Source organism: Dendropsophus ebraccatus, chromosome 4 (assembly GCF_027789765.1).
Source record: "Dendropsophus ebraccatus isolate aDenEbr1 chromosome 4, aDenEbr1.pat, whole genome shotgun sequence".
In the NCBI taxonomy this organism is placed as follows: domain Eukaryota; kingdom Metazoa; phylum Chordata; class Amphibia; order Anura; family Hylidae; genus Dendropsophus; species Dendropsophus ebraccatus.
The window spans coordinates 103,053,108-103,079,121 of NC_091457.1; the positions used below are offsets into that span (position 1 = coordinate 103,053,108).

The window sequence follows — 26,014 nt, forward strand, 5'->3', positions numbered from 1 at the left end:
GACTGTAGGGGAAGTGAATGAAGTCTATTGCTCCCTGTTATCATCTATTTGAAGCTTCGGAGAGAGACTGTAGGACAAGTGAATACAGTCTATTACTCTTTGACCAGACTGAGTGTTGAAACCTTCCTACATGATTATCTCTCCTCAGTCTCCTGGGCCCTGGTGCGAGAGGCCAACTTGGGCCCCCCCCCCCTCCTTTCACGACCAAGTGATGCTATTGGTGTGTATATATATATATATATATATATATATATATATATATATATACACACACACACACCAAGACAGATATTACCAATAACACCAGCATATTGGAAGAGAAAGTATTATCACCGTACATATTACCGCCATACTGTTACTGACCAAATCCTGTATACTGAGACCAATATTACCAGTAATACCAGTATATAGGAAGGAAACATAACTGCCACACCACAACCACTACCATCACCACCATATTGTTACTGACCAAATCCAGTATACTAAATCACCTCATCCAGTCATATAGAGGTGGCCCCAGCTCTACACAGGTTCTATACACCATATACATTACAGTGCAGTTATATCAGGTGACTCACAGGGGACGTCTTCTCTGATCGGAGTACTTTCCTTTTCATCTTCTTCTCCATCCGTCCTGGGCCGTTATGAGAACTTCTCTGAGCCACGAATCCACAGAATCTGCCAGACAGACATATTAGTCTCCTCACACTGGCACCATCCTCATCTCTATACAAGCTGCATATCTGTATTGGCCCCTTTACACCCTCAGTTAGTGGGTAGCCCTGACTCTATGTGACCCCCTAATAATATATGCCCCCCTCTGTGTATTCCCTCTCCCCCTATGTTGCCCCCCCCCCCCAAATAGATGGCCCCTCTCCCCCCATGTTGCCCTCCTTATAGATGGCCCCCTCTCCCCCCACCCTTCCTTATAGATGGCCTCCTCTCCCCCCTCCATATAGATGGCCCCCTTTACCCCGTCCCTTATGGATGGCCCCCTCTCCCCCCACCCTCCCTTATAGATGGCCCCCTCTACCCCCTCCTTATAGATGGCCTCCTCTACCCCCTCCCTTATAGATGGCCTCCTCTCCCCCTCCCTTATAGATGGCCCCCTCTCTCCTCACCCTCCCTTATGGATGGTCCCCTCTCCCCCCCACCCTCCGTTATAGATGGTCCCCTTTCCCCCCCCCCTCCCTTATAGATGGTCCCCTTCCCCCCCCTCTCCCTTATAGATGGTCCCCTTTCTCCCCCCCCTCCCTTATAGATGGTCCCCTTTCCCCCCCTCCCTTATAGATGGTCCCTCTTCCCCCCCCCCCACCCTCATAGATGGCCCCTCTTTCTCCCCCCCACCCTCATAGATGCCCCCCTTTCCCCCCACCCTCATAGATGCCGCCCTCCTTCCCCCCACCCTCATAGATGCCCCCCTCTTTCCTCCCACCCTCATAGAAGCCCCTCTCTTTCCCCCCACCCTCATAGATGCCCCCCTCCTTCCCCCCCACCCTCATAGATGCCCCCCCTCCTTCCCCCCCACCCTCATAGATGCCCCCCCTCCTTCCCCCCCACCCTCATAGATGCCCCCCTCTTTCCCCCCACCCTGCAGGCTGATAATAAAAAAAAAAACTTAACTCACCTGACAACGCGCTCCCACGTTGATCCTCACTCCTCCTGGTCTGTCCCCAGCTGCCGGGGTTGTCACTTCTTATCCCCGGCAGCGCACGCATCCCAGAGCTACCTGCGCGCCGGAACCGTAAGTCAGGGCCCAAGGCGCGCAGGGAGCTCTGGGATGCGCGCGCTGCCGGGGATAAGACGTGACACCCCCGGCAGCCGCGGGAAGACAGAGCCGGACTCTTGTGACCGCAAGCAAAACAATGCTTGCGGTCACAAGAGTGATTGATCGGGAGGGCCTCGCGGGGCCCCGCGGGCCCCCCTTTGTGGCAGGCCCGTTGCGGTGGCGACCGCCGCTACCGCGGTGGCTACGCCACTGTCTCTACTTTATGTCACATATCTCCAGTGATGATATGAGTTGATGTATAAAGATTCTGTGTTGGTATTATAAGGGCCATAATATATTAATCTATGTCGTTGCTGTATGGTGACTGAGGACGCTGCTTTGGATTTAAGTCCCTTTGTTCTTTCCGCCCAGACTTTAACACCTCATCCATTCTTGGCTGCTCTGAGACCTTCTAACACCTTCCCTCAGACCTGAGAGCCGCAGGAAGCTGGCCAGTTCTACCCAAACTGCCCCCCCTAAAAATAAATAACCCTCAGCACGTCCGCCTGTTCTCAAAGCTTCTCTCATTGCAAGTAACCGGCGTGGATCCTGCCTTCTCATTCCCTGCTGAGCTCACATTGTCCCATATCTGTCTATATCTATACATCATCGGATGAGAATGTTACATTGTATGCGCAGGCACGTTACATTGTGTCGCTGGAGATGTTACATTGTGTCACATTTACATTTTGATATTGAGGATGATTCATTGTGTCAGTGGGGATGTTATACTTTAGTACTCTAATAATGAGGAATGGTATCACGTGAGGTTTACTACCATCTTGAACATGTGTCCTCGACTCTCCATACTGTGTGCACATCATTTTGGTACAGTGTTATCGCTGTGAATTGTTGTTGCTTGTCATCTGATCTCTGAGCTCTATGTGTAGTTGGTCACCCCTGGATATTCGTCTTCTTGTTGAGATATAGCTATGCTGTCCAGCTCTGTATTAACTCACAGCACCTAAAAATATCAAGGCATGAGGACAGAGAGAAGTGGAAAAATACAAGGAAGCTGGCAGGCACCCATGGGGGTGGGGGATGTACAGTGACATGCCCCCTGACACTCATGCCCTGTTACAGGCTGCCCCCTACCCTAACACCACATGTGTGCCCACAGACACTGAATGGTGTGGAGTACTACACAAAGTCAGAACCCCCTCCCCCCCAGTAATCCCATTCCAATCATTCCTGTCTGGATCTATATACTGTTTACTCTATACATGCAAAACTTGTAACAAAAGAACAGCATCTAGAATAGCACTTTACCAGGTCGATAACATTCATCTCGCCAGTTTATCCAGAGAAATACAGGGACATCTTGCAAGGGTGAAAACATGGGTGATGGCTGTTTAGCAGCAATGTGTGCTTTCACCTGGCCCTCACTGTATACAAGCACATTATACTGGTTAGATTGTATACCATCACCCATTACATGTGCTTTACCTATAACAAATAGCCGCCCCTCTTTTCCAGTCCTTACTTTCTACCTCAGTCCCCAGTCCCTCTTTGCTCCAGTATTTCCCTATACAATACAGTTATCTTGTTATATTGTATATCTATAGACATGTCCCACTGTCACATTATATACTGTATGTATAGTTGTGCCACCTTGTATACCTGTCACATTGTATGTATACACCCATGTGTTTCTTCTCTGCGCTGTGCACCCCACCTCCCCTCTGGATGTTCTAACCTTATCTCCTTCTCTGTCTTTTGCTCTCATCATTGTCTTGCAGGGACTGGTACATGGACGGCAATTATCTGGTTGTTATAGTATCAGCCTCCATCATCCTGCCACTGGCATTAATGAAGCAGCTAGGTGAGTGTAAAGTGTCTGTGGGCAGATAAGCCCCATCTATATCCAGACAGTCTGATAACCAGGAATAATACACTGAGGGCACTAGAGGCTCAAGGTTATTGGACTATAATAGCAGAGTGATGAATATCTACTGATTACAAGCCTTCTCCTGTCTCTTCCCAGGATATCTTGGATATACCAGTGGCTTCTCTCTCAGCTGTATGGTGTTTTTCTTGTGCTCTGTAAGTGAACATTATACTATACAATACACATTAGAGGCCCAAGCAGGGTGGAGAACTACACATGCCAGCATGTCCTCACCCTCTACTGTGTAGTTCAGTGGGCCTGTGCTGTCATGTGTCAGCTTGAAATGGGCGGAAAATCTGTAGTGCATGAACAAACTATGGGTATGTGAGGAGACATGATATTTTATTAAGCAACATATTTTCAGTCTTTCTTAAAAGGAAACCATTCTGGTGTTTTACAGCCTGCGAACCTGGCCTTACTCTGCATGGAGTTTCTGTTATGTGACTTGGGATACAGATGCAGTACTGATGACATCACGGCATTTCATCTACATTGTATCTGTATTACGGATCAGTATTCCACATGTATTCCCATACGTTTGTGTGAAAAAGGCCATAGTCGGTAGATGGCACCAAGGCAACCCCTGAGAAAGCACAATACTTACTGCAGTGAATATGAGAAAGTGGCATTCATATCTCCTGAGTGACTTTGAACCCATTTGTTGTATCATCACAGGTGCCAATCCCTCATGTAATGTCTTTGCTTTGTTTTCTCTATTTCAGGTCATATATAAGAAGTTCCAGATTCCATGTCCGCTGCCTTTGAACAGCACGGATCACACAGTGCTCGGGAACACAAGCCTGATATCTGATATCACCTATCAAAATGGTCACATATACGAAGAAAAGATTGGAGGGTGCTCGGCCAAGATGTTCACACTGAACTCACAGGTAATGGTCACTTGCTGGGCCCATTTAATACTATTCTGTATAGAGTTGTATTCATGTACTGATATTTTTCTGCTGTAGTGTTTATCTGAGTATTTTCCATCTCTGTAGACGGCGTACACCATTCCCATCATGGCTTTTGCATTTGTGTGTCACCCTGAGGTTCTTCCTATATACACAGAGCTGAAGGAGTGAGTATAATGTAGACAGATAATGCTGATTCTGGCCATTATTCCACCTGTGTGCTCTTGGCCCAAATTGCAGCTTCTCTTTGGAAACAGGTGGGGCTCCATAGAGTGCATTTGGAAAGTCTTCACTTTTTTTTACATTTTGTTATGTTGACGGGGGAAAAATATGTTTCACCCCGTCATCCAGACACTCTTCATTACCTGCCCAATACTACCAATACAGTTAAAATTGTTATCCATGTTATAAAAAAGTTAAATGGCCCCAATGCAATAAAACAAAAAAGGAATAGTTACTCGCCTCACCCATCCCATTCAGGCTCTGGCTGGCACCTTGGTCCTTCTCCTGTAGCAGGCGTCACATGATCAGCAGCAGTGTCAAAGGTCATGGGCTTCGGGACAACTCTAAATGTCCTTGAGTTGGTGAGCCAAAGCCTTGACATGAACCCAATGGAACATCTCTGGAGGAACCTAAAAATGACTCCCCATTGACAGTCCCCATCCAACCTGACAGAGCATGAAAGCAGAGAAGAATAGCAAACAACGCTGAAACAGGTGTATACACCTTGTGGTATCATAACCAAGAAGACTGGAGGCTGGAATCTCTGCCAAAGGGGCTTAAACTAAGTACTAATAGGTCTGGACACTTACGTCAGTGCAATATTTTCATTTCTCCTTTTCAAATTAGCAAAGATTTTTAACATTCTGGGGGAGATTCATCAAAGGGTGTAACATTCAGACTGATGCAAACTGCCCACAGAAATCAATGACAGCTCAGCTTTCATTTTACCAGAGCTGGAAGCTGAGCTGTGATTGGTTGCTATGGGCAGTTTGCACCAGTCTATATTTTACACCCTTTGATAAATCTCCCCCCCCCCCCCCCCGGTTCACTTTGTCACTATGGGGTATTTAGTGCAGAATGATGGGGGGGGGGATTGGATTTTTATTTATTTTAGCACAAGGCTGCAACATAGCAAAACATGAGAAAAGTCAAGGGTATGCATTGCATGCCTGAGTTCTGCACCAGGAACCCATGAAATGGGTAAGCTGGTATCAGAAGATTATATGAAAACAAAGTTATCACCCTAAGATACATCATTTATTATAATCACAATTTGTGCTGGCTTTAGCATGCTTTGACTTGATTACCCCAGGAAGCCGTGTAGTTCCTTCATTTTCAATGTTGTATTGCCTCCATCTCCCCATCCGCTCACTCTCTCCTAAGACAACATATTATCCTCTGCGGATCTGAACACTGAGACCTGGATCGATAAAAACTTTTGCCATGTCTCTATGACATGTTGAAAGTTTTTTAAAATGACTGTTACACTTTAACATTTACTGGCTGCAGAGCAATAGTGTGCTATGTACTGAAATGCTCTGCAGCAGCTCTAGGTGGGAAATTGGCAGGAGTGACATGGGACTGGAGTAGGCAGGGTGGGAGGGCTGTAATGTAGAACAGAGTGAAATCAATGCATTCAGAGATCTGTAGTACTGAGCAACTGCTCAAGCAGAAAGTAGCGAGAGCCCATGGTAGAAGACAGCAGTACATACTCACAAAACAGATGTACAGTGGTACCTTGGTTTAAGAGCGTTTTGGTTTTAGAGCTCACAGTTTTTCAAAATTGTGACTTGGTTTAAGAGCATTGCTTTGGTTTAAGAGTTCCCTGTTCTGGGTGGGAGCGTGAGTGGGGGAGGGGCATGGCCTGCATAGGGAGGTCTACAGCCCTGTACTCTGACCCAGGAAGTCTCCCTCACCTTCCAAATCACAGCAGATCCACATCAGGGGACAGGACTGTGGAGGTAATCTCTCCATAGCTGTAACCCCTCTCTCCCCAGACAGAGAGCGCTGCATGTATGTGCCCACATCTGCCCTGCTCATTCCTTCATGCTCCCTGCAGTCTCTCTCAGTCCTTGTGTTTCCCATCCTCTCCATTACTGTACAGTAACTTATATATCACATATTCTGCTGTTTCTGAATGTTTGTTTCATCTGTTCTACATGTTATTCAGAATAATAAATCATTATTTTTGGGGTGTGGAACCAATTGTCTGCATTTCTATGATTTCTTATGGGAACATTTGCTTTGGTTTAAGAGTGGATTTGGTTTACAAGCACGCAGGGCCGCCATCAGGAATTTCGGGGCCCCATACAACCAAAGTGTCTGGGCCCCCCACGTTAATAAAAAAAAAAAAAATTGTGTGTTCGAACCACGCCTTGCTGGGAGGTATAATTTGGTTCAGATCAATTTTAGAGAACTGGCTCATATACCCCATTTTCCCCAGTGGCTTAAAATGTAACCTCTGTTATAAAATTGTAGAAACTAAATGTGAACAAGGTGCAATTTAAATGTCACCATACAGACACTTACTTGTATAGCTGTCTCTTGTGCTCTGTATGCAGTGCATTATATTCACCCTTGCAACGTACAATTTATAGCGTGTCTACAAGCCTAGCGGGGCTCATTATGATGGAGACTAAAACTTATATAGGAGTGGGGTAGGGGTTCCCCTGTATTCAGAATGCTGTTGAGTACTAGGCAATGCCCCGTTTGGGGTTATTGAATTTCGAGGGTCTGGGGGGCTGTTTGATTTGTATATGTTCACCAATATCCCCCCCCCCCCCCCGGTATGCTCACTAACATAGAATATGTTGATAAGGCTAATATAATGAGGCTGTTCCATGTTAGTGAGCATATACAAATCCCCCCCCCCCCCCCCCAGGCAGACTAGTTTAGCTCACCCAAGCCAGTGATAGCGAATACATGGCGGTGAGAACGCTTTCTAGGAGATCCTGTTTGTGCAGCAGAGGTGTCTTTATCCTGTTCTGCATAGACCCTCGAAATTCAATAATCCCAGACGGGGCATTGCCGAGCACTCAACAGCATTCTGAATACAGGGGAACCCCTACCCCACTATTGTATAAGTTTTAGTCTCCATATAATGAGCCCCGCTGGGCTTGTAGACACGCTATAAATTGTACGTTGCAAGGGTGAATATAATGCACTGCATACAGAGCACAAGAGACAGCTATACAAGTAAGTGTCTATTTGAATTGCACCTTGTTCACATTTAGGTTCTACAATTTTATAACTGTATAACAGAGGTTACATTTTAAGCCACTGGGGAAAATGGGGTATATGAGCCAATTCTCTAGAATTGATCTCACACACAGACACCAGCACACATGTATACAGACACCAGCACACATGTATACAGACACCAGCAAACATGTATACAGACACCAGCACACATGTATACACACATACAGACACCAGCACACATGTATACAGACACCAACACACCAGGGCACGATGAAGTTTGAACTTCTGCAACCTGGAGAAATCACCTGATATTACCTGCAGTCCTATGTAACACCACATAACACAGTGGTATCTCTGAGTACAGAAAATGTAGTAGATTTCACCTGCAGTCCTATGTAACAGCACAGATAACACAGTGATATCTCTGAGTATAGATCATGTAGTAGATGTCACCTGCAGTCCTATGTAACAGCACAGATAACACAGTGATATCCCTCTGAGTACAGATAATGTAGTAGTCACCTGCAGTCCTATGTAACAGCACAGATAACACAGTGATATCCCTCTGAGTACAGATAATGTAGTAGTCACCTGCAGTCCTATGTAACAGCACAGATAACACAGTGATATCCCTCTGAGTACAGATAATGTAGATGTCACCTGCAGTCCTATGTAACACCACAGATAACACAGTGATATCTCTGAGTACAGATAATGTAGTAGCTGTCACCTCGGGGCACCCCTACTAAATGATGTTCTACAAAATAAGAAAAGTGTCATACAGTGACTCACAGGTGACGTCTTCTTTGATCTGAGGCGTCACTTTCCCTTTTCCTCTCCATCCGGCCCAGTCCTCCATGATGATTCCTTCCAGATATGTTTCATCTTTTCAGAACCTGCGAGACAAACAATTTAGGCTCCGCACATTTCTAGCAACTTCCTTTCCTTTCTCCCCCCTGTAGGCTCCCATAGTAACTGCGCTGTTTGGTGTTATGTGCAGTAAAGCGAGTAGGAATGTGGGATGCCCCCTGTATATAGGATCCCCTGCTGTGCCCCCTGTATGTAGGATTCCCTGCTGTGCCCCCATGAGCTAATAATGCCCCTAGAGGTGGCCCCCATGAACTAATAATGCCCCCAGAGGTGCCCCCATGAGCTAATAATGCCCCTAGAGGTACCCCCATACACTAATAATGCCCCCAGAGAAGCCCCCATGAACTAATAATGCCCCCAGAGGTACCCCCATGAGCTAATAATGTCCCCAGAGGTGCCCCCATATACTAATAATGCCCCCAGAGGTGCCCCCATGAACTAATAATGCCCCCAGAGGTGGCCCCCATGAACTAATAATGCCCCTAGAGGTACCCCCATAAACTAATAATGCCCCCATGAATTAACAATGCCCCCAGAGGTGCCCCCATGAACTAATAATGCCCCCAGAGGTGCCCCCATATACTAATAATGCCCCCAGAGGTGCCCCCATGAGCTAATAATGCCCCTAGAGGTGGCCCCCATGAACTAATAATGCCCCCAGAGGTGCCCCCATGAACTAATAATGCCCCCAGAGGTGGCCCCCATGAACTAATAATGCCCCTAGAGGTACCCCCATACACTAATAATGCCCCCAGAGATGCCCCCATGAGTTAATAATGCCCCCAGAGGTGCCCCCATGAACTAATAATGCCCCCAGAGGTGCCCCCATATACTAATAATGCCCCCAGAGGTGCCCCCATGAGCTAATAATGCCCCCAGAGGTACCCCCATATACTAATAATGCCCCCAGAGGTGCCCCCATACACTAATAATGCCCCCAGAGGTGCCCCCATACACTAATAATGCCCCCAGAGGTGCCCCCATACACTAATAATGCCCCCAGAGGTGCCCCCATACACTAATAATGCCCCCAGAGGTGCCCCCATATACTAATAATGCCCCCAGAGGTGCCCCCCATGAACTAATAATGCCCCCAGAGGTGCCCCCATGAGATAATAATGCCCCCAGAGGTGCCCCCATATACTAATAATGCCCCCAGAGGTGCCCCCCATGAACTAATAATGCCCCCAGAGGTGCCCCCATGAGATAATAATGCCCCCAGAGGTGCACCCATATACTAATAATGCCCCCAGAGGTGCCCCCATATACTAATAATGCCCCCAGAGGTGCCCCCCATGAACTAATAATGCCCCCAGAGGTGCCCCCATGAGATAATAATGCCCCCAGAGGTGCCCCCATATACTAATAATGCTCCCAGAGGTGCCCCCATACACTAATAATGCCCCCAGAGGTGCCCCCATACACTAATAATGCCCCCAGAGGTGCCCCCATGAGATAATAATGCCCCAGAGGTGCACCCATATACTAATAATGCCCCCAGAGGTGCCCCCATACACTAATAATGCCCCCAGAGGTGCCCCCATACACTAATAATGCCCCCAGAGGTGCCCCCATACACTAATAATGCCCCCAGAGGTGCCCCCATGGGATAATAATGCCCCCAGAGGTGCACCCATACACTAATAATGCCCCCAGAGGTGCCCCCATACACTAATAATGCCCCCAGAGGTGCCCCCATACACTAATAATGCTCCCAGAGGTGCCCCCATATACTAATAATGCCCCCAGAGGTGCTCCCCATGAACTAATAATGCCCCCAGAGGTGCCCCTATACACTAATAATGCCCCCAGAGGTGCCCCTAAAAAAACAAACATCCTACTCACCTAATCCGCGCTATGCAGGCAGCAGCTCTTCCTCCTCTTCGGGCTCCATCTTGCGAGCCGCAGGGACGGGACTTCCGGCAGGCGTGATGACGTCACATCATCATGCCTGCCGGAGAGGCACATGATCACGGCCCGGCCTCCCATAGGCTGCTGGTATGAAGTGCCGGCAGCCTATGGGAGAGAATACAGGAGTAGGACGCTGACAGGTCCTTCTCCTGTATTCTGATCGATTTAATGTTCCGTCCGCTCACTGTGCGGGCGGAACATCGAAGCGATCAGTGCATCCCGAGAAGCTGCGCGGCCGCAGCTTCTCGGGATGCTCAAAAACAAGTGGCAAGGGGGCCGTACAGGCCCCCCTAGCGTAGCGGACGGGGGGCGGCGGCCGGCGGGCCCCCCGCCATGTCTCTTAGGGTCCGGGCCCCATACGGCAGTACCAGTTGTACTGCCCTATCGGCGGCCCTGCAAGCACGGCCCCAAAACGAATTATGCTCGTAATCCAAGGCACCACTGTATTTTTGGTTAGGCTTCAATTATAGAATGTAATTAGTACTGTGCAATAGCCATGATCCACCATTGCATCACTTCACTACCTGTTCACGAAACTGCTGTCCTCTTGTTGGTCAGAAAGTAAGATTCAGGAAAGACTTTTACATCTGATCCCCCTAGCCCCTCAAGTCCAGCGAGTGATGCCTGATTTGTGTTTTTTTTTTCCGTCTTGACAGTGCTTCCAAAAAGAAGATGCAACAAGTGTCTAATATCTCCATTGCTGTTATGTATTGCATGTATTTCATGGCCGCTCTGTTTGGATACCTCACCTTCTATGGTACGTTTAGCTAGGGATTGGATACAGGGTACACACAGCTGAGCATGATGGTATGCAGGTGCTGAGGATAGGTCCATATCCTTAGACCCAAATATTGCGGAAAACACACAAATGGTCCCTTGATTTATCAGGGTCCAACATAAAATCACTAAGTTACAGCAGAAGAGGATTTGCTTCTACTGCTGTAATGATATATCTCCTACAAAAAAATGATGCTAGACAGTACACCCAAATCAACAAATCAAATCCATACTTTATTGTCACATATAGAAAAAAGAATATATATTTAAAAACATATTAAAAACAAGGAGGCATGAAAATAATACAGTACATGCATCGGATGGCTTACAAGGCAGATAGGATAATATATACTCTGTATAGCAATTAAATTGATGATATATCACTCAATCACAAAGGGGTACCAAGGTGTATGAATCTAGGAAAGCAATATACTGCTAAAGTGCTTAAATCTTTAGTACATATGTATATGCACAAAAGGGATTTGATTTATTGATTTGGGTGTACTGTCTAGCATCATTTTTTTGTAGGAGATATATTTATTTTCTGATGCATATGGACATTGGAGATTAGTAGTCTGAATTTGGGTTACTACTGCTGTAATGAGTATCATTAATTGGAAACCATTCTCATATAGCAGAAATCAGAGCAATCAGACTGCAGTGCAGTGTATAAAATGTTTAAAGAACACAGATATCTGATACAAAAATACCCGATACTCCTTCCATCTGAGTAGTACTGAGATTGGGGATCAGTAAAAAAAATCCAATTGAGTACTCATTTAAGAGTCTCCACTGATTGCCCCCTACACAATTTAAATATGCAAAGAAAGGGTCTGTGGAGCCTCAGTTGCAAGTCTTAAAACACAGGAGTAGCCGGATATCCCTCCAGAGAAGGAAGCCTGTGGCCAAGGGGTGCCTCCCAGTGGGGAGACCACCAAACCACCCCGATACGTAGCCCCTTAAGTCGCGAGTTGCGAGTATTGGGACAAAAACACCGAAATAATAAATCAAAGTCTAACTTGGTTGCAAGTATTGTGACATAGCACAAGAGATTACCAATGCCAGGCATCCATCCACAGACAGCTGTTTCGGCGTATTTGCCCCTCGTCAGTGTGGAGCAGGTTTCTGGCTAAGGGGACAATAAAAAATAGACCAACAAAACACAACAATCACTGAGCTCAAGGAGATGAGTGAAAAAAAATCCAATGAAGTACTCATTTAAGAGTCTCTACTAATTGCCTCCTATAAAATTTGAATATTCTCTGGAGGGATTCTTTGCATATTAGTATTCAGTGCAGGCAATCATCTGTGAGATACATGTCCTTGACCCCAGACTAATAGATTGTAGGAAACTGTTGGGACAGATTTGTTCTGATGTATTTATTGTCTACACTAGATATAATTGACAGAATCCTACATTTGTGTGAGTAGTGTAAGGGCAGATTCTCCAACCCTGACTGTAAACAAGAAAGTTCTAATGGCAAAAATCTTGTTTGTTATTGGAAACAGTCAGCAAGCTTGTTGTAAAACATTCCTCCAACAGTTTAACCAAGTTCTTACAATGTAGGGGTCAATTAGTCATTGTACATTTTTTCATCAAATGACTGTTCAGACAGTAAACCAGCATCCTGTGTACTCTGTGTGCCCGACCTTCCTCACTCTCTTCTGTGATTCTTTCAGACCAGGTGGAGTCGGAGCTCCTGCACACTTACAGCAGAGTAGCGCAATTTGACATCCTGATTCTGTGTGTACGTGTGGCTGTTCTCACCGCCGTCATCCTCACTGTGCCCATTGTGTTATTCCCGGTAAGATCTGTAGTTGTGAGGATTGTGGAGTGTGCTGGGTGGAGAATATTTATCATGTGGAGGAGGCTGTGTTATGGAAAGTGTACCTGCTGCAGGGGAGGCAATGAATGTGCCGGCCATACTCTAATACACCAATGCCATGTTTAGTCATGCTTCTCACTAATTCCTGGTCTCGCTTAGGTCCGACGTGCTATACAGCATATGCTCTTCCAGAACAAGGAGTTCAGCTGGATACGACACACGGCCATCGCTGTGGTACTGCTCACACTCATTAACCTGCTGGTTATCTTTGCCCCCACCATATTGGGAATATTCGGCATCATTGGTGAGGATTAATTGTTTAGTTGTTTTTTTTTATCCATCAGTGACATGTTCAGCCTTTTATCATATACTGTTAGCTAAATTAAGCTTTTCCAACTCAGATGACGTTGGAGGGTGTTCTGATGCTCCAAATGATACAAAAATTACATTTAAAAAATGTTTTTAAAAAATCATCAATAAGTGGCACTGTAGCTATGAAAATCATGCTACAAATTTTCAATATGTCCCCCTTGGGTATCAACACAAAACAATATTTTCCACAGATGAACGCAGCAAGTCAGCTTTATTAACTACAATATGCCATCAAATACTGTCCTTCAGATCTGACACTGATGCAGGTCTGTCACAATAGACCTGGTTCTGTAGGAAACCTTATAACCAGTAGTCACGTGGGGTGAGATCGGGCGAGCAAGGAGGAAACACTAGTGGGTGATAATGGCTGATCACAGGTGCATCTGTTATAGCCTCAATTTACACAAAAAACTGTTGCTCCTACAGTGCCACATATTTGAAACTTAATGAACACATTGTGGGAGATTTATCAAACTGGTGTAAAGTAGAATTGTCTTGGTTGCCCCTAGCAACCAATCAGATCCTTCTTTCACTTTTCAAAGAATCTGTGAGGAATGAAAGGTGGAATCTGATTGGTTGCTAGGGGCAACTAAGAAAATTCTACTTTACACCATTTTGATAAATCTCCCCCTTTTTGTTTTATTTAGTATTCTCATCTCAACTAATATAGTTAAACTTGTAGGACTCGTAGGATAATTGTGCAGATTCATTTAGCAGACTTCCTTTTCCTGATATGCCTGTGTTTTCCCTCCCATTGTTGATTGCTTGTTGTTTAGTTTACTTACCAGACTGGTCAGATTGATATAGCGAGATTAAAGATATATGCTCAAATTTATCAAACTGTGTAAAACAAAAACAACCAATCACAGCTCAGCTTTCAGATCTGGTGAAATCAGACTCAAGCTGTGATTGGTTACTGTGAGCAGTTTACACCAGTTTTTTTTTACACAGTTTAATAAATCTGGGCTACAATCTGTATATTGTATAACATATAAATATTTATACCATACCTATGTATACACCAGCCAGACCATTGTTTTTAAAACATAGATGTTGTCGGAAGGTGGTGGAAGGATACAAATCTAAAAGGCTCAAATGATATGATACATGTCCGTTATACTGGGCAAAGTGTAGTTAAACAAAATTGGATGATGTCATCTTGGGAGGAGGCAAAAGGACGCTGGTTGACCTCAGGGAGATCAACCAAAACACCGCAGAGACACCATCACGTGTCTCAACGTCAGTGTATTCTAGAACATTGCCCCCTGGGAAATCGAATATGCAAAAGAACACTGCAGAGACACCATCACATGTCTCGACGTCAGTGAACTAGCCAGACCTTCCCTCCGGGAAGGAACAACCAAGCCAAAGCGTTCTCCAGTCAAGGAAACCACCTCAGCAAGGTATCCATCCACAGACAGCCGTTTCGGGGTTTTTGCCCCTCATCAGTGTGGAGTAGGTTTCTGGCTAGTGGGAGCAATGACTAGTAAGTGCATGCAAAAGGACGCTGGTTGACCTCAGGGAGATCAACCAAAACACCGCAGAGACACCATCACGTGTCTCAACGTCAGTGTATTCTAGAACATTGCCCCCTGGGAAATCGAATATGCAAAAGAACACTGCAGAGACACCATCACATGTCTCGACGTCAGTGAACTAGCCAGACCTTCCCTCCGGGAAGGAACAACCAAGCCAAAGCGTTCTCCAGTCAAGGAAACCACCTCAGCAAGGTATCCATCCACAGACAGCCGTTTCGGGGTTTTTGCCCCTCATCAGTGTGGAGTAGGTTTCTGGCTAGTGGGAGCAATGACTAGTAAGTGCATGCAAAAGGACGCTGGTTGACCTCAGGGAGATCAACCAAAACACCGCAGAGACACCATCACGTGTCTCAACGTCAGTGTATTCTAGAACATTGCCCCCTGGGAAATCGAATATGCAAAAGAACACTGCAGAGACACCATCACATGTCTCGACGTCAGTGAACTAGCCAGACCTTCCCTCCGGGAAGGAACAACCAAGCCAAAGCGTTCTCCAGTCAAGGAAACCACCTCAGCAAGGTATCCATCCACAGACAGCCGTTTCGGGGTTTTTGCCCCTCATCAGTGTGGAGTAGGTTTCTGGCTAGTGGGAGCAATGACTAGTAAGTGCATGCAAAAGGACGCTGGTTGACCTCAGGGAGATCAACCAAAACACCGCAGAGACACCATCACGTGTCTCAACGTCAGTGTATTCTAGAACATTGCCCCCTGGGAAATCGAATATGCAAAAGAACACTGCAGAGACACCATCACATGTCTCGACGTCAGTGAACTAGCCAGACCTTCCCTCCGGGAAGGAACAACCAAGCCAAAGCGTTCTCCAGTCAAGGAAACCACCTCAGCAAGGTATCCATCCACAGACAGCCGTTTCGGGGTTTTTGCCCCTCATCAGTGTGGAGTAGGTTTCTGGCTAGTGGGAGCAATGACTAGTAAGTGCATGCAAAAGGACGCTGGTTGACCTCAGGGAGATCAACCAAAACACCGCAGAGACACCATCACGTGTCTCAACGTCAGTGTATTCTAGAACATTGCCCCCTGGGAAATCGAATATGCAAAAGAACACTGCAGAGACACCATCACATGTCTCGACGTCAGTGAACTAGCCAGACCTTCCCTCCGGGAAGGAACAACCAAGCCAAAGCGTTCTCCAGTCAAGGAAACCACCTCAGCAAGGTATCCATCCACAGACAGCCGTTTCGGGGTTTTTGCCCCTCATCAGTGTGGAGTAGGTTTCTGGCTAGTGGGAGCAATGACTAGTAAGTGCATGCAAAAGGACGCTGGTTGACCTCAGGGAGATCAACCAAAACACCGCAGAGACACCATCACGTGTCTCAACGTCAGTGTATTCTAGAACATTGCCCCCTGGGAAATCGAATATGCAAAAGAACACTGCAGAGACACCATCACATGTCTCGACGTCAGTGAACTAGCCAGACCTTCCCTCCGGGAAGGAACAACCAAGCCAAAGCGTTCTCCAGTCAAGGAAACCACCTCAGCAAGGTATCCATCCACAGACAGCCGTTTCGGGGTTTTTGCCCCTCATCAGTGTGGAGTAGGTTTCTGGCTAGTGGGAGCAATGACTAGTAAGTGTAAGCACTTACTAGTCATTGCTCCCACTAGCCAGAAACCTACTCCACACTGATGAGGGGCAAAAACCCCGAAACGGCTGTCTGTGGATGGATACCTTGCTGAGGTGGTTTCCTTGACTGGAGAACGCTTTGGCTTGGTTGTTCCTTCCCGGAGGGAAGGTCTGGCTAGTTCACTGACGTCGAGACATGTGATGGTGTCTCTGCAGTGTTCTTTTGCATATTCGATTTCCCAGGGGGCAATGTTCTAGAATACACTGACGTTGAGACACGTGATGGTGTCTCTGCGGTGTTTTGGTTGATCTCCCTGAGGTCAACCAGCGTCCTTTTGCATGCACTTACTAGTCATTGCTCCCACTAGCCAGAAACCTACTCCACACTGATGAGGGGCAAAAACCCCGAAACGGCTGTCTGTGGATGGATACCTTGCTGAGGTGGTTTCCTTGACTGGAGAACGCTTTGGCTTGGTTGTTCCTTCCCGGAGGGAAGGTCTGGCTAGTTCACTGACGTCGAGACATGTGATGGTGTCTCTGCAGTGTTCTTTTGCATATTCGATTTCCCAGGGGGCAATGTTCTAGAATACACTGACGTTGAGACACGTGATGGTGTCTCTGCGGTGTTTTGGTTGATCTCCCTGAGGTCAACCAGCGTCCTTTTGCATGCACTTACTAGTCATTGCTCCCACTAGCCAGAAACCTACTCCACACTGATGAGGGGCAAAAACCCCGAAACGGCTGTCTGTGGATGGATACCTTGCTGAGGTGGTTTCCTTGACTGGAGAACGCTTTGGCTTGGTTGTTCCTTCCCGGAGGGAAGGTCTGGCTAGTTCACTGACATCTTGGGAGGAGGGGCTTCTGTTTGGCTTCTTGGTTGCTAAATGTCTTTCTTTCAATGTACCACAGGCGCTACCTCGGCCCCATGTCTGATCTTCATCTTCCCTGCCATCTTTTACATTCGCATAATGCCCAAAGACAAGGAGCCCACCAGATCACCACCCAAAATCTTGGTATGTATACAGTTAAAGGAACCTGCTGATAGGTACCTGTAGCTGTGTAGTTGGTGATCCTACCACAGGTCTTCTTATATTGCTTATTTGCTTAATTTAATAAAAAAGAAATATGCTAATGAATCTGTTTGGATACCTAGGGGGTGTTCTCGGCCCACCCGAAGGACCTCTCTTTGTTCTCTGCAGAACTTACACAACAGCCAGGCGCCGTACATGTGTTGTTACTGTACATGAGTGAGATCTGGAGTAAACAGAGAGACGTCACTACTTATGCATTTATGAATATACATAAGTGAGAGGACATAGATGCTTATGGGCAGATCAGTGTACTGAGGGCCGAGGAACGCCCCCGGTGCCCCAAACAAATTCATTACCATATTTCTTTGACAATAAGCAACATAAGAAGACGTGGTGGGATCACAAACTACTCAGCTATAGGTACCTATCAGCAGGTTCGTATTTAGGACAGAATTCACCTCACTTGATCTACCTTCTCCCAGTAATCAGGACGAGGCAGCCCTAACAATTCTGTTGTCTTTACAGGCTGCCTGCTTTGCTGGCCTTGGAGTTCTTTTCATGATCATGAGTCTCAGTTTTATTATCATCGACTGGGCAACTGGTGGGGGTAAAAGCAGTGGAAGTCACTAACCCCCTACCTGTAGACCACCTGACATCTTGCACCCCTCATAAACCCCAGGACTTAACAATGCACAGTCATTACGCTGCTGGGACATCAGACAGGACGGGAAGCTTCAGTTTTCTTCAATTTTTGTGCTCTGGGAGGGGATTCCACTGTCCATGATGGGAAATATTCTATCCCGTTCTGCACACAAAGAAGTTAGGAGAGAAATATTTATATAATGAAATCAACATATTCACCCAATATCTGATTTACCATAAGCCAGCAATGGGGAGAGATATCCTCTAGGATGATAGGCCCTCCGTCCAGCTCATTACCCACACTTGCTGTGTGATGGTGATGCAGGGGCAGTCATGTTTTCACTTAGTTTCAGCATAATTCTTCCACATATGATGGATCCATTGGTGACCAGGTAGCCAAGCCTAGATGAGGGCTTGTTATTATGGGTTTCTGGTGGTCTATAGAGAGAGTCTTCCCAGAATAAAGACTTTCACCTCTGGGAGGGAGGCTAAATAAATGTAAGAGGGGATTGCACAGGGAATAATAACAAAACATCTTGGAAGATGATGGATATAACATGCTGGGGTGAGGAGGATCATATGATGTCATCACCCAGACATTCATAGCCAAAAACCACATAGACCCTGGTCCATGACAGATGAATGGAGCCCCAGATCTGATGGAGCCCGGCACAAGGGTCAAGTGAACCAAAGTCTCCATGAATTGCCTTATAGTTGTTGGGTTTGTTTGTATGTATGGGGGGGGGGGAGAGTTCTCATATAGTGGAGGGGACCTAGTATGTAGGAGGCTAGGAGGAAATTATCCCAAGACACCCTGCAGAGGTGGGTGAGCTCTGGGGAGGGAGTTGAAAAGGGTGCTGCTGGGCATTTCATGGTAGACAAAAGGCAGTATGTATGAAATCCAGTCACGTCTGTGGTCGCTGACAGCCTCGTAGGGGTTTCTGTGTTTCATTCCCACTCTGGGACAATCCGTGATCTGCGCCTCTTCAATAAAGCTCAGCAGAACAATCGGAAACTATTTTATATTCCATAGAAGTTCCTGTGAGTGGAAGGAGACCAGGGCAGCTTGACAGGAGCCAAACATGTGCCAGCCTGAAAGCCAAAATCTAGTAACCCTTTCAGTGCCTGGGTAGGGGAGCTGAAGTTAGCAAAAATCTGTGTAGTTAAAAAAAGTGTAGTTATCCTGCAGACAGAGGGGAGGGGAGGATGATTCGTCATGCAGCCAATCCCATGGATTCTCTGAAACACACTGATAACCATCAACAAACATGTCATGTAATTTGACGCCAATGTCACACACAACCACCTTCCAGGCACCCTGGATTTCGAAAGATTGCGCATGACTAGCTACACAGGGGTACATACAGCGCTGCAAGAAATAAAAGCACACAAGGAGAACTTTATCCTCAAAGATGACGACCCATTGTCAGAACGTATTTATGGTGTGCAACATTACATGTAAAAAGGAGACAGGTGAATAAAATCCATTGTTATCCATTATCAGCTATTTCAGGCTGTAATGTTGCTAAATGGAGTGACAAGTAGTATAGAAATCCCCCACTACCCCACCCAATCACTACTTTATGTCACATATCTCGACTGCTGAGAACATCCATGTCCATCCATGTATTAATGATATTAGCTGCACTTCTTATAACTCTTCTTTACTGTTGGCTTCTTCTCTAACTGTGAGGGTATTCTATGGACAATAGGGGTTCTTCACCATAGATTCTGTGGTGTGGTTTTAGAGCAAATCCACACATATACCAAACAAAAGAACTTCAACAGGAACAGAATACCCACTAAATCTGTGCTTTGGGCTATAACGTATGCCAGCTCCCATTATGATCTTTTTCTGATTCCTCTCCAAATGTATTATGTTTATTGTTCACCTCAACCCAGCAGACAATAACAGTGTGGGTTTTTAGGACAAATATAATAACCTGACCACACAGAACTCCCATACTCTAGCCAGAAACTTGTACAATGGAACAAACTGATTGGATGGAGTTGCCCTTGAATTTTATCCACCGTTAACCAGGTCAGGACTCCGCACAGGAGAATTAACAAGTGGTTAGCAAAAGGGGCGGGGTTGTGACAACTTGCATTAGTTTTAATGATAAATAAAGGCTTGAGAGAGTCACCTCTCTGCATCATAGTAAGAGGGGCTATGCTTGCTGCCAAGTCATGTGACCGAGCGCGGTGTGACCTGCATCCACTCCAAGGTGGGCGCTTACTGATGACCTCATCACTACGAGACTTTGTAAACTGTAATTTAATATTTTGTGCTTATTTTTACATTTTGTAACTACTTTGTATTAATATATAGTAGATTATTAGGCACCTCCCCGGCCTGTTCTCAAAGGTTGGACAAGGGAGGGGCGTCTGTAAACGTCACTGATAACATTCTAAATTATGATGTTAGTATTTTAAGGAGAAGGGAACACTTTCTACCAGAGAATTTATTGAATCTTTCTATGTGAAAATAAAATATAACACCATCTGCAGTGTCTGGCTGTGTTACTGCTGAGTCCTCTGTGGCTTACTAAAATGTCAGGACCTGGAGTTACAGGGGAATAAGACCCCCGGCATGCTGTCACCATAGTATGAACAGTAGGTCCCATTCACATTCTTTATATTATTCAGTATAGGGAGGGTGAAGGCAGGCGTGGATGATGCCAAGAATATATATAGATATTGGGCAAATATTGATTCTTAAGCATATAGGGTTTTGTGCTGATATGGATCCCATCGGTACACAGTGGGTTATGGGGACATATGGGAAGTTGCAGCAATGTCTTTGCCAAGTGACACTATGTAGCAATGTATGATAAGAGAAACATTTCCACACAGAATGACAATGTTAATATATGGCTGGCAGTGTCCATGTCCCCCACACTGTCCCCAGTCATATTTCCCACAATCCCTCACTCTGGCCTCTGACCCGTCCTTCATATCATTGACCTGACGTTTGTGGTGTTTCCTAATAATGAGATAAGCAGCAGATTCACTAATGATTAATAACTGGGGAGCAGAATGTCACCTACTAAGCTGACAATCTGTTCTAAATAACCTGTTTTAATAACCTTTTTTAATAGCAGTGCCGCAACATGTCATTTCTACTCACCATGAATTCTCTTTCATTCAGGCTACATTTACATGACAGATTTTTCCAGCAGTAAACTTGTATGCCATACATTTGGCCAGAAAGTTGGATTTGGATTAGCCCCATGCAGTAGGAATAATCCATGTCCAAGTTGCCCAGCACAGTCTCCATATGTACAGCCTCACATTATTAAATATTGTTGTCTCGATCTGGTCAGGCCAGGACTTTGCACACTGGGGATCAGCCCCTGCATCAATTAATCACAAAGAGTGGCCAAACTATTCGGATTCAGCAACGTTCTCCAAACTCAAACACTCTGCATTTGACTCCCGGCATCTGGAGAAGTTGCCCTATTGAGCCCTGGAAGAAGAAGTAAGGTCCTTAGAGGACTATAGGGCCCACAAGCGATCCTTCCAACAGCATAGCGCAGGTATTCAAGCTAGGTGGTTAGTAAGCCGTATGCAGCCGGCTACCAATGGATGTAACTCACCAAGCCAAGTGAAATACTAAGATGAGTTTATTAAAAAAGCGACGCGTTTCGGCACACTAGTCTATCAGTGCCTTTCTCAAGCTTAACAGAAAGTATAACACAGAGTAGTACATATACATAGCATTGGGGTTCAGATAATGTTGCCGTACTCAACAGTCATCAAATAGTTAATAACTGAATTGTACAGTGGAAATGTAAAAAGGCCTTTATGACAGTCTGCAGCGCTGTGTGATTCCAGGCTACTAGCTGTTGTATTGGTGAGCATCTGACTTGGTTAAAAATGCAAGCTGCCTTCTCCACACAACACAACCTCTCTAAAAAAGAGGGAAATCATCAATTGTTGGGTATCTAACAAACATTCCAGAAATTGTTTCCTCTGGGATGTCTCCCATCCCAACTAAATCTTAGAACATTGTGCAGATGGATCTCTGCCAAGCTGGCCTTCACTAGGCAGTCATCTTAATACTGAAATAAATAACCCTATTGTCCTTAGACAATCCACCTTGCTTTGTAGATCTACACCTGATTTAGATCATGATTTACGCCTGCAGGCAGGCGTAAACCATGATAAATGAGGGGCGAGAGGAGGCCAAGCCTCCTCCATGCTTTGTAGCACCCCCCTGCCCACCCATTGGGCAAGCAGGGGATACGACAGGTGTACGCCAGGGAGAAGGGGTAAATCTGCGCCTTCTCCCTGACATACACCCTGGTCAGACCTCTCATAAATGTTCCCATGGAAAGATCATACTGATGGATACATTTATTCTGATATCTGAAATCTAATACCATTCTCCACTGTTTCCTGGTCTGGGAATGAGGAATACTTTAGAACAGATCTCTATTATAGCCTCTCTTTTAAGTGCTTTCATACACAATCTTTGAACTGCAAATTTTTCCAGAAGCTATTTCTGGATTGGGAAGGAACCTCCTGGCAGGTACAAGTTTAATGCTATCTTGAGTCCAAAAAACAGTGCTCTTTTAGACTGGCTTCACACTGCCATAAAATTGTAAAAAAACGACATGACTTTTTTGTTTTCTGTTGCAAAAAACGCCAGCGGCCAGATGTTAGCTGGAAGTCAATGTAAGTTTATGATATGCCTTAGACACACAGGGCTTTCTTGGTGTGGGATTTTTCTTTCCTTTCTGGTGTTTTTAAGGGTCTGTGACAGTTTTCCCAAAATACAACATGCTGAGGGTGTGGCGTATTTTTTTTTTTTTTTTGGCAAAAAAACGCCATTGCTGTCTGCGTTTTTTTTCTGACGTATTTGTCACCTTTTGTGGCCCAGCAGCTAGGTCATGTGATGGCCTAGAGTTAAAAAAAAAGTTCACCACACAAAAACACCTAAACCACAAAAAAGATCATTCACACAAAGGCTATGAACATGTTCATTAATGTTGTCCGTAGGAAACGTTGAACAACGTACGTTTACACTTGTTTTTACACTGTGGGAACATAGGCATAAAGTAACAAACTGCAGAAAATATGGAAATGCATGGAAGAAACGCATTGGCGGTTTTTCTGACTTTTTTTTTTTTTTAGAGGGCACTCTTATTGATCTTTGACACTGAAGACAGAAAAGTTGCAGTCTTTTTTTCACTGGTTAGACACTAGACTTAAAATTTCAGCTTTCAGAAGCTGAAGGGTTTCTGCCTGTTTGGTGAATATTTCCTTCTCACTAGGAATTTCTCCTAAAGAATAATTCTCACCGTTATCTTGTCTTCTTGCCCTGTTTGGAAATTTAAACTGACCATGAAAGAAAGATTTTCACTTTTTAGAGAGACCCCCAAAAACTGTTAGATTGAAAATCAATAGAGAAAATTAGTCCAAGGCTATGTTCACACTGTGTAAAAAAAAAAAAAGAGAAAAGGCGCCTGCTTTTAAAAAAAAAAATTATGTTTGTTATTACCCAATTATGATTGAAGTCAATGGAATGACGGCAGCCCAATACATACTGGGAAACATTTATGAAGACCGGCAAATGAGTACACCTGTCTTAAATTAAGCCCTGACCCTTCCCAAGCTGGATTTACTAAGAGGTGCACCCCTCATATTAAACCCGGCTGGCACTGCGCCCAGCGTAGGCTCTGCGCAACAAGTCTACACCTGCTTCCATCCTTGCGGTGCCCTCCCTGCCTGCCCTTCAGGCCAGCAGGGGATACGGCAGGTATACGTCAGGGAGAAGGGGCGAATCTGCACCTTCTCCCTGGCGTACGTCAGGGGCGCAATGATAATAAATGTTCCTCCATAGTGTATTAAATGGCAGACATTGTTTGCACAAATGTCAAATTAATGTTCCTGACAATTGTTCGTGGATGTTGTTTTGCAAACAATGGACATTATTTTTATCAAACAAAAAATGTAATAGCCGATATTCTACCCCGATAAAGCATAAAGCAAGTGCAAATGTAATACATATGGGGATATCCTACTGGGTGCTACAACAGCAAAACGATACATATACACCTACAAAGAAATACTGTATCCAGATGTAATATAATCACAAAAAGATATTTTATTGATCACGAACAAAAATAAATATAAAAATGCAATAAAATCGCAAAATGAATCAGAACAGATGATTACAGAAAACACATGGGTAAAGTGCATATACTAAAGTGCCGGCATATAACAAGAATGTGCAAAAATAAAGAAAATGCTACAGAATAAAGAAAGTGCTACAAATAAAGTGCCAGGCACAATAAATAGTTAAGTCTACATATTCAGCAGGGGTTCATTGCAGTAAACAACATAAACCAAATAATCATAAACCAATGTCATAAGGACCCCTCGAGAAAGGCGTGTTACCGAAACGTGCGTCGGGGCGCACCTCATGGGTATTGTGTGAACCAGCACCTTAGGTAATGTCTCAGTAGCGGTGTTCCTTATGACATTGGTTTATGATTATTTGGTATATGTTGTTTACTGCAATGAACCCCTGATGAATATGTAGACTTAACTATTTATTATGCCTGGCACTTTATTTGTAGCACTTGCATTTTTGCACATTCTTGTAATATGCCGGCACTTTAGTATATGCACTTTACCCATGTGTTTTCTGTAATCATCTGTTCTGATTCATTTTGCGATTTTATAGCATTTTTATATTTATTTTTGTTCGTGATCAATAAAATATCTTTTTGTGATTATATTACATCTGGATACAGTATTTGTTTGTAGGTGTATAAGGACATTATTTTTAGTTGTTCACACACATTTCTTTTTCACTCATCTTTCACCTACTTTACTACTAAATTCAATGGACCTTCAAATAAGAACCACACCCAAAAGAGCCTGAACTAGAATAATGTACCAACAGCTGTCACTGTAATGACGGGTGCCCAAAACTAAAAAATGACGGATGTCATTTTGAGAAAAAAGAAACCCAGAAAAACCATAGCCTTAGGGGCTTATTCCACGGCCGATTATCGCTCCATGGAATAGAGAGAACGATCAGCCGATGATTGTGTCATCGGCTGATCGTTTATTTAGGTTCAAACCTAAAATCATCGGTCGCCACCCGCGCATCGCTACATGGAATAGCGGTGCGCGGCGGGCGACCGACAATTTCAAAACATCATACATTACCTGTCCAGGCGCAGGTCTTCTCCTTCTCCCGGTCTGAGCTGACAGATCGCTCAGCCAATCACAGGCCGGGACCGCCGCGGCCAGTGATTGGCTGAGAGGTCTGTCAGCTCAGACAGGCCGCTCCACCGCCGCTGCGGCGCCGGACCAGAAGAAGGGGAAGACCTGCGCCTGGACAGGTAATGTAAGAAACAAGGGCTGCAAGGACATCGGTAACGATGTCATCGGCGCTCGTTTACATCATTGATCGGGCCCTGCTCGGCCCATGGAATAGTACCCTTAGAGTGAACGAATGATCCCCATGGCTTGATCTACAGAGATTTTCTTCCTGTCAATGAAAGGACTGCTAAATGAGCTGCTGCAATGCACAGAAAATCTAACTCTAATAAAATTTGCTTAAAAAATTTTTGCACATTGTCCTGACATCATTTTCCACCTAAAGGAAACAAGATGTAAAAAATTTTTGCCCGTGTGAAAATGGCCAACACATTTTCTGTTTGGGCTGAGGCTGTCCCTGT

The 26,014-nt window shown here is 45.2% G+C and overlaps 2 protein-coding genes across 2 annotated transcripts in view; both read left to right on the top strand.

Annotated features, from left to right (window-relative positions):
* The window catches only part of SLC38A3 (solute carrier family 38 member 3), a 46,262-nt gene extending 25,442 nt beyond the window's left edge, over window positions 1-20,820 (top strand). The window contains exons 8-16 of the mRNA XM_069966532.1: window positions 3,508-3,590; window positions 3,753-3,811; window positions 4,379-4,546; window positions 4,655-4,734; window positions 11,209-11,309; window positions 13,010-13,134; window positions 13,315-13,459; window positions 17,554-17,657; window positions 18,201-20,820. Coding sequence (XP_069822633.1) covers window positions 3,508-3,590; window positions 3,753-3,811; window positions 4,379-4,546; window positions 4,655-4,734; window positions 11,209-11,309; window positions 13,010-13,134; window positions 13,315-13,459; window positions 17,554-17,657; window positions 18,201-18,305 — 970 coding nt within the window. The 3' untranslated portion in view covers window positions 18,306-20,820. The remainder of the gene's footprint in view (window positions 1-3,507; window positions 3,591-3,752; window positions 3,812-4,378; window positions 4,547-4,654; window positions 4,735-11,208; window positions 11,310-13,009; window positions 13,135-13,314; window positions 13,460-17,553; window positions 17,658-18,200) is intronic.
* The window catches only part of GNAI2 (G protein subunit alpha i2), a 150,184-nt gene that overhangs the window by 27,028 nt on the left and 97,142 nt on the right, over window positions 1-26,014 (top strand). The window lies entirely within an intron of this gene.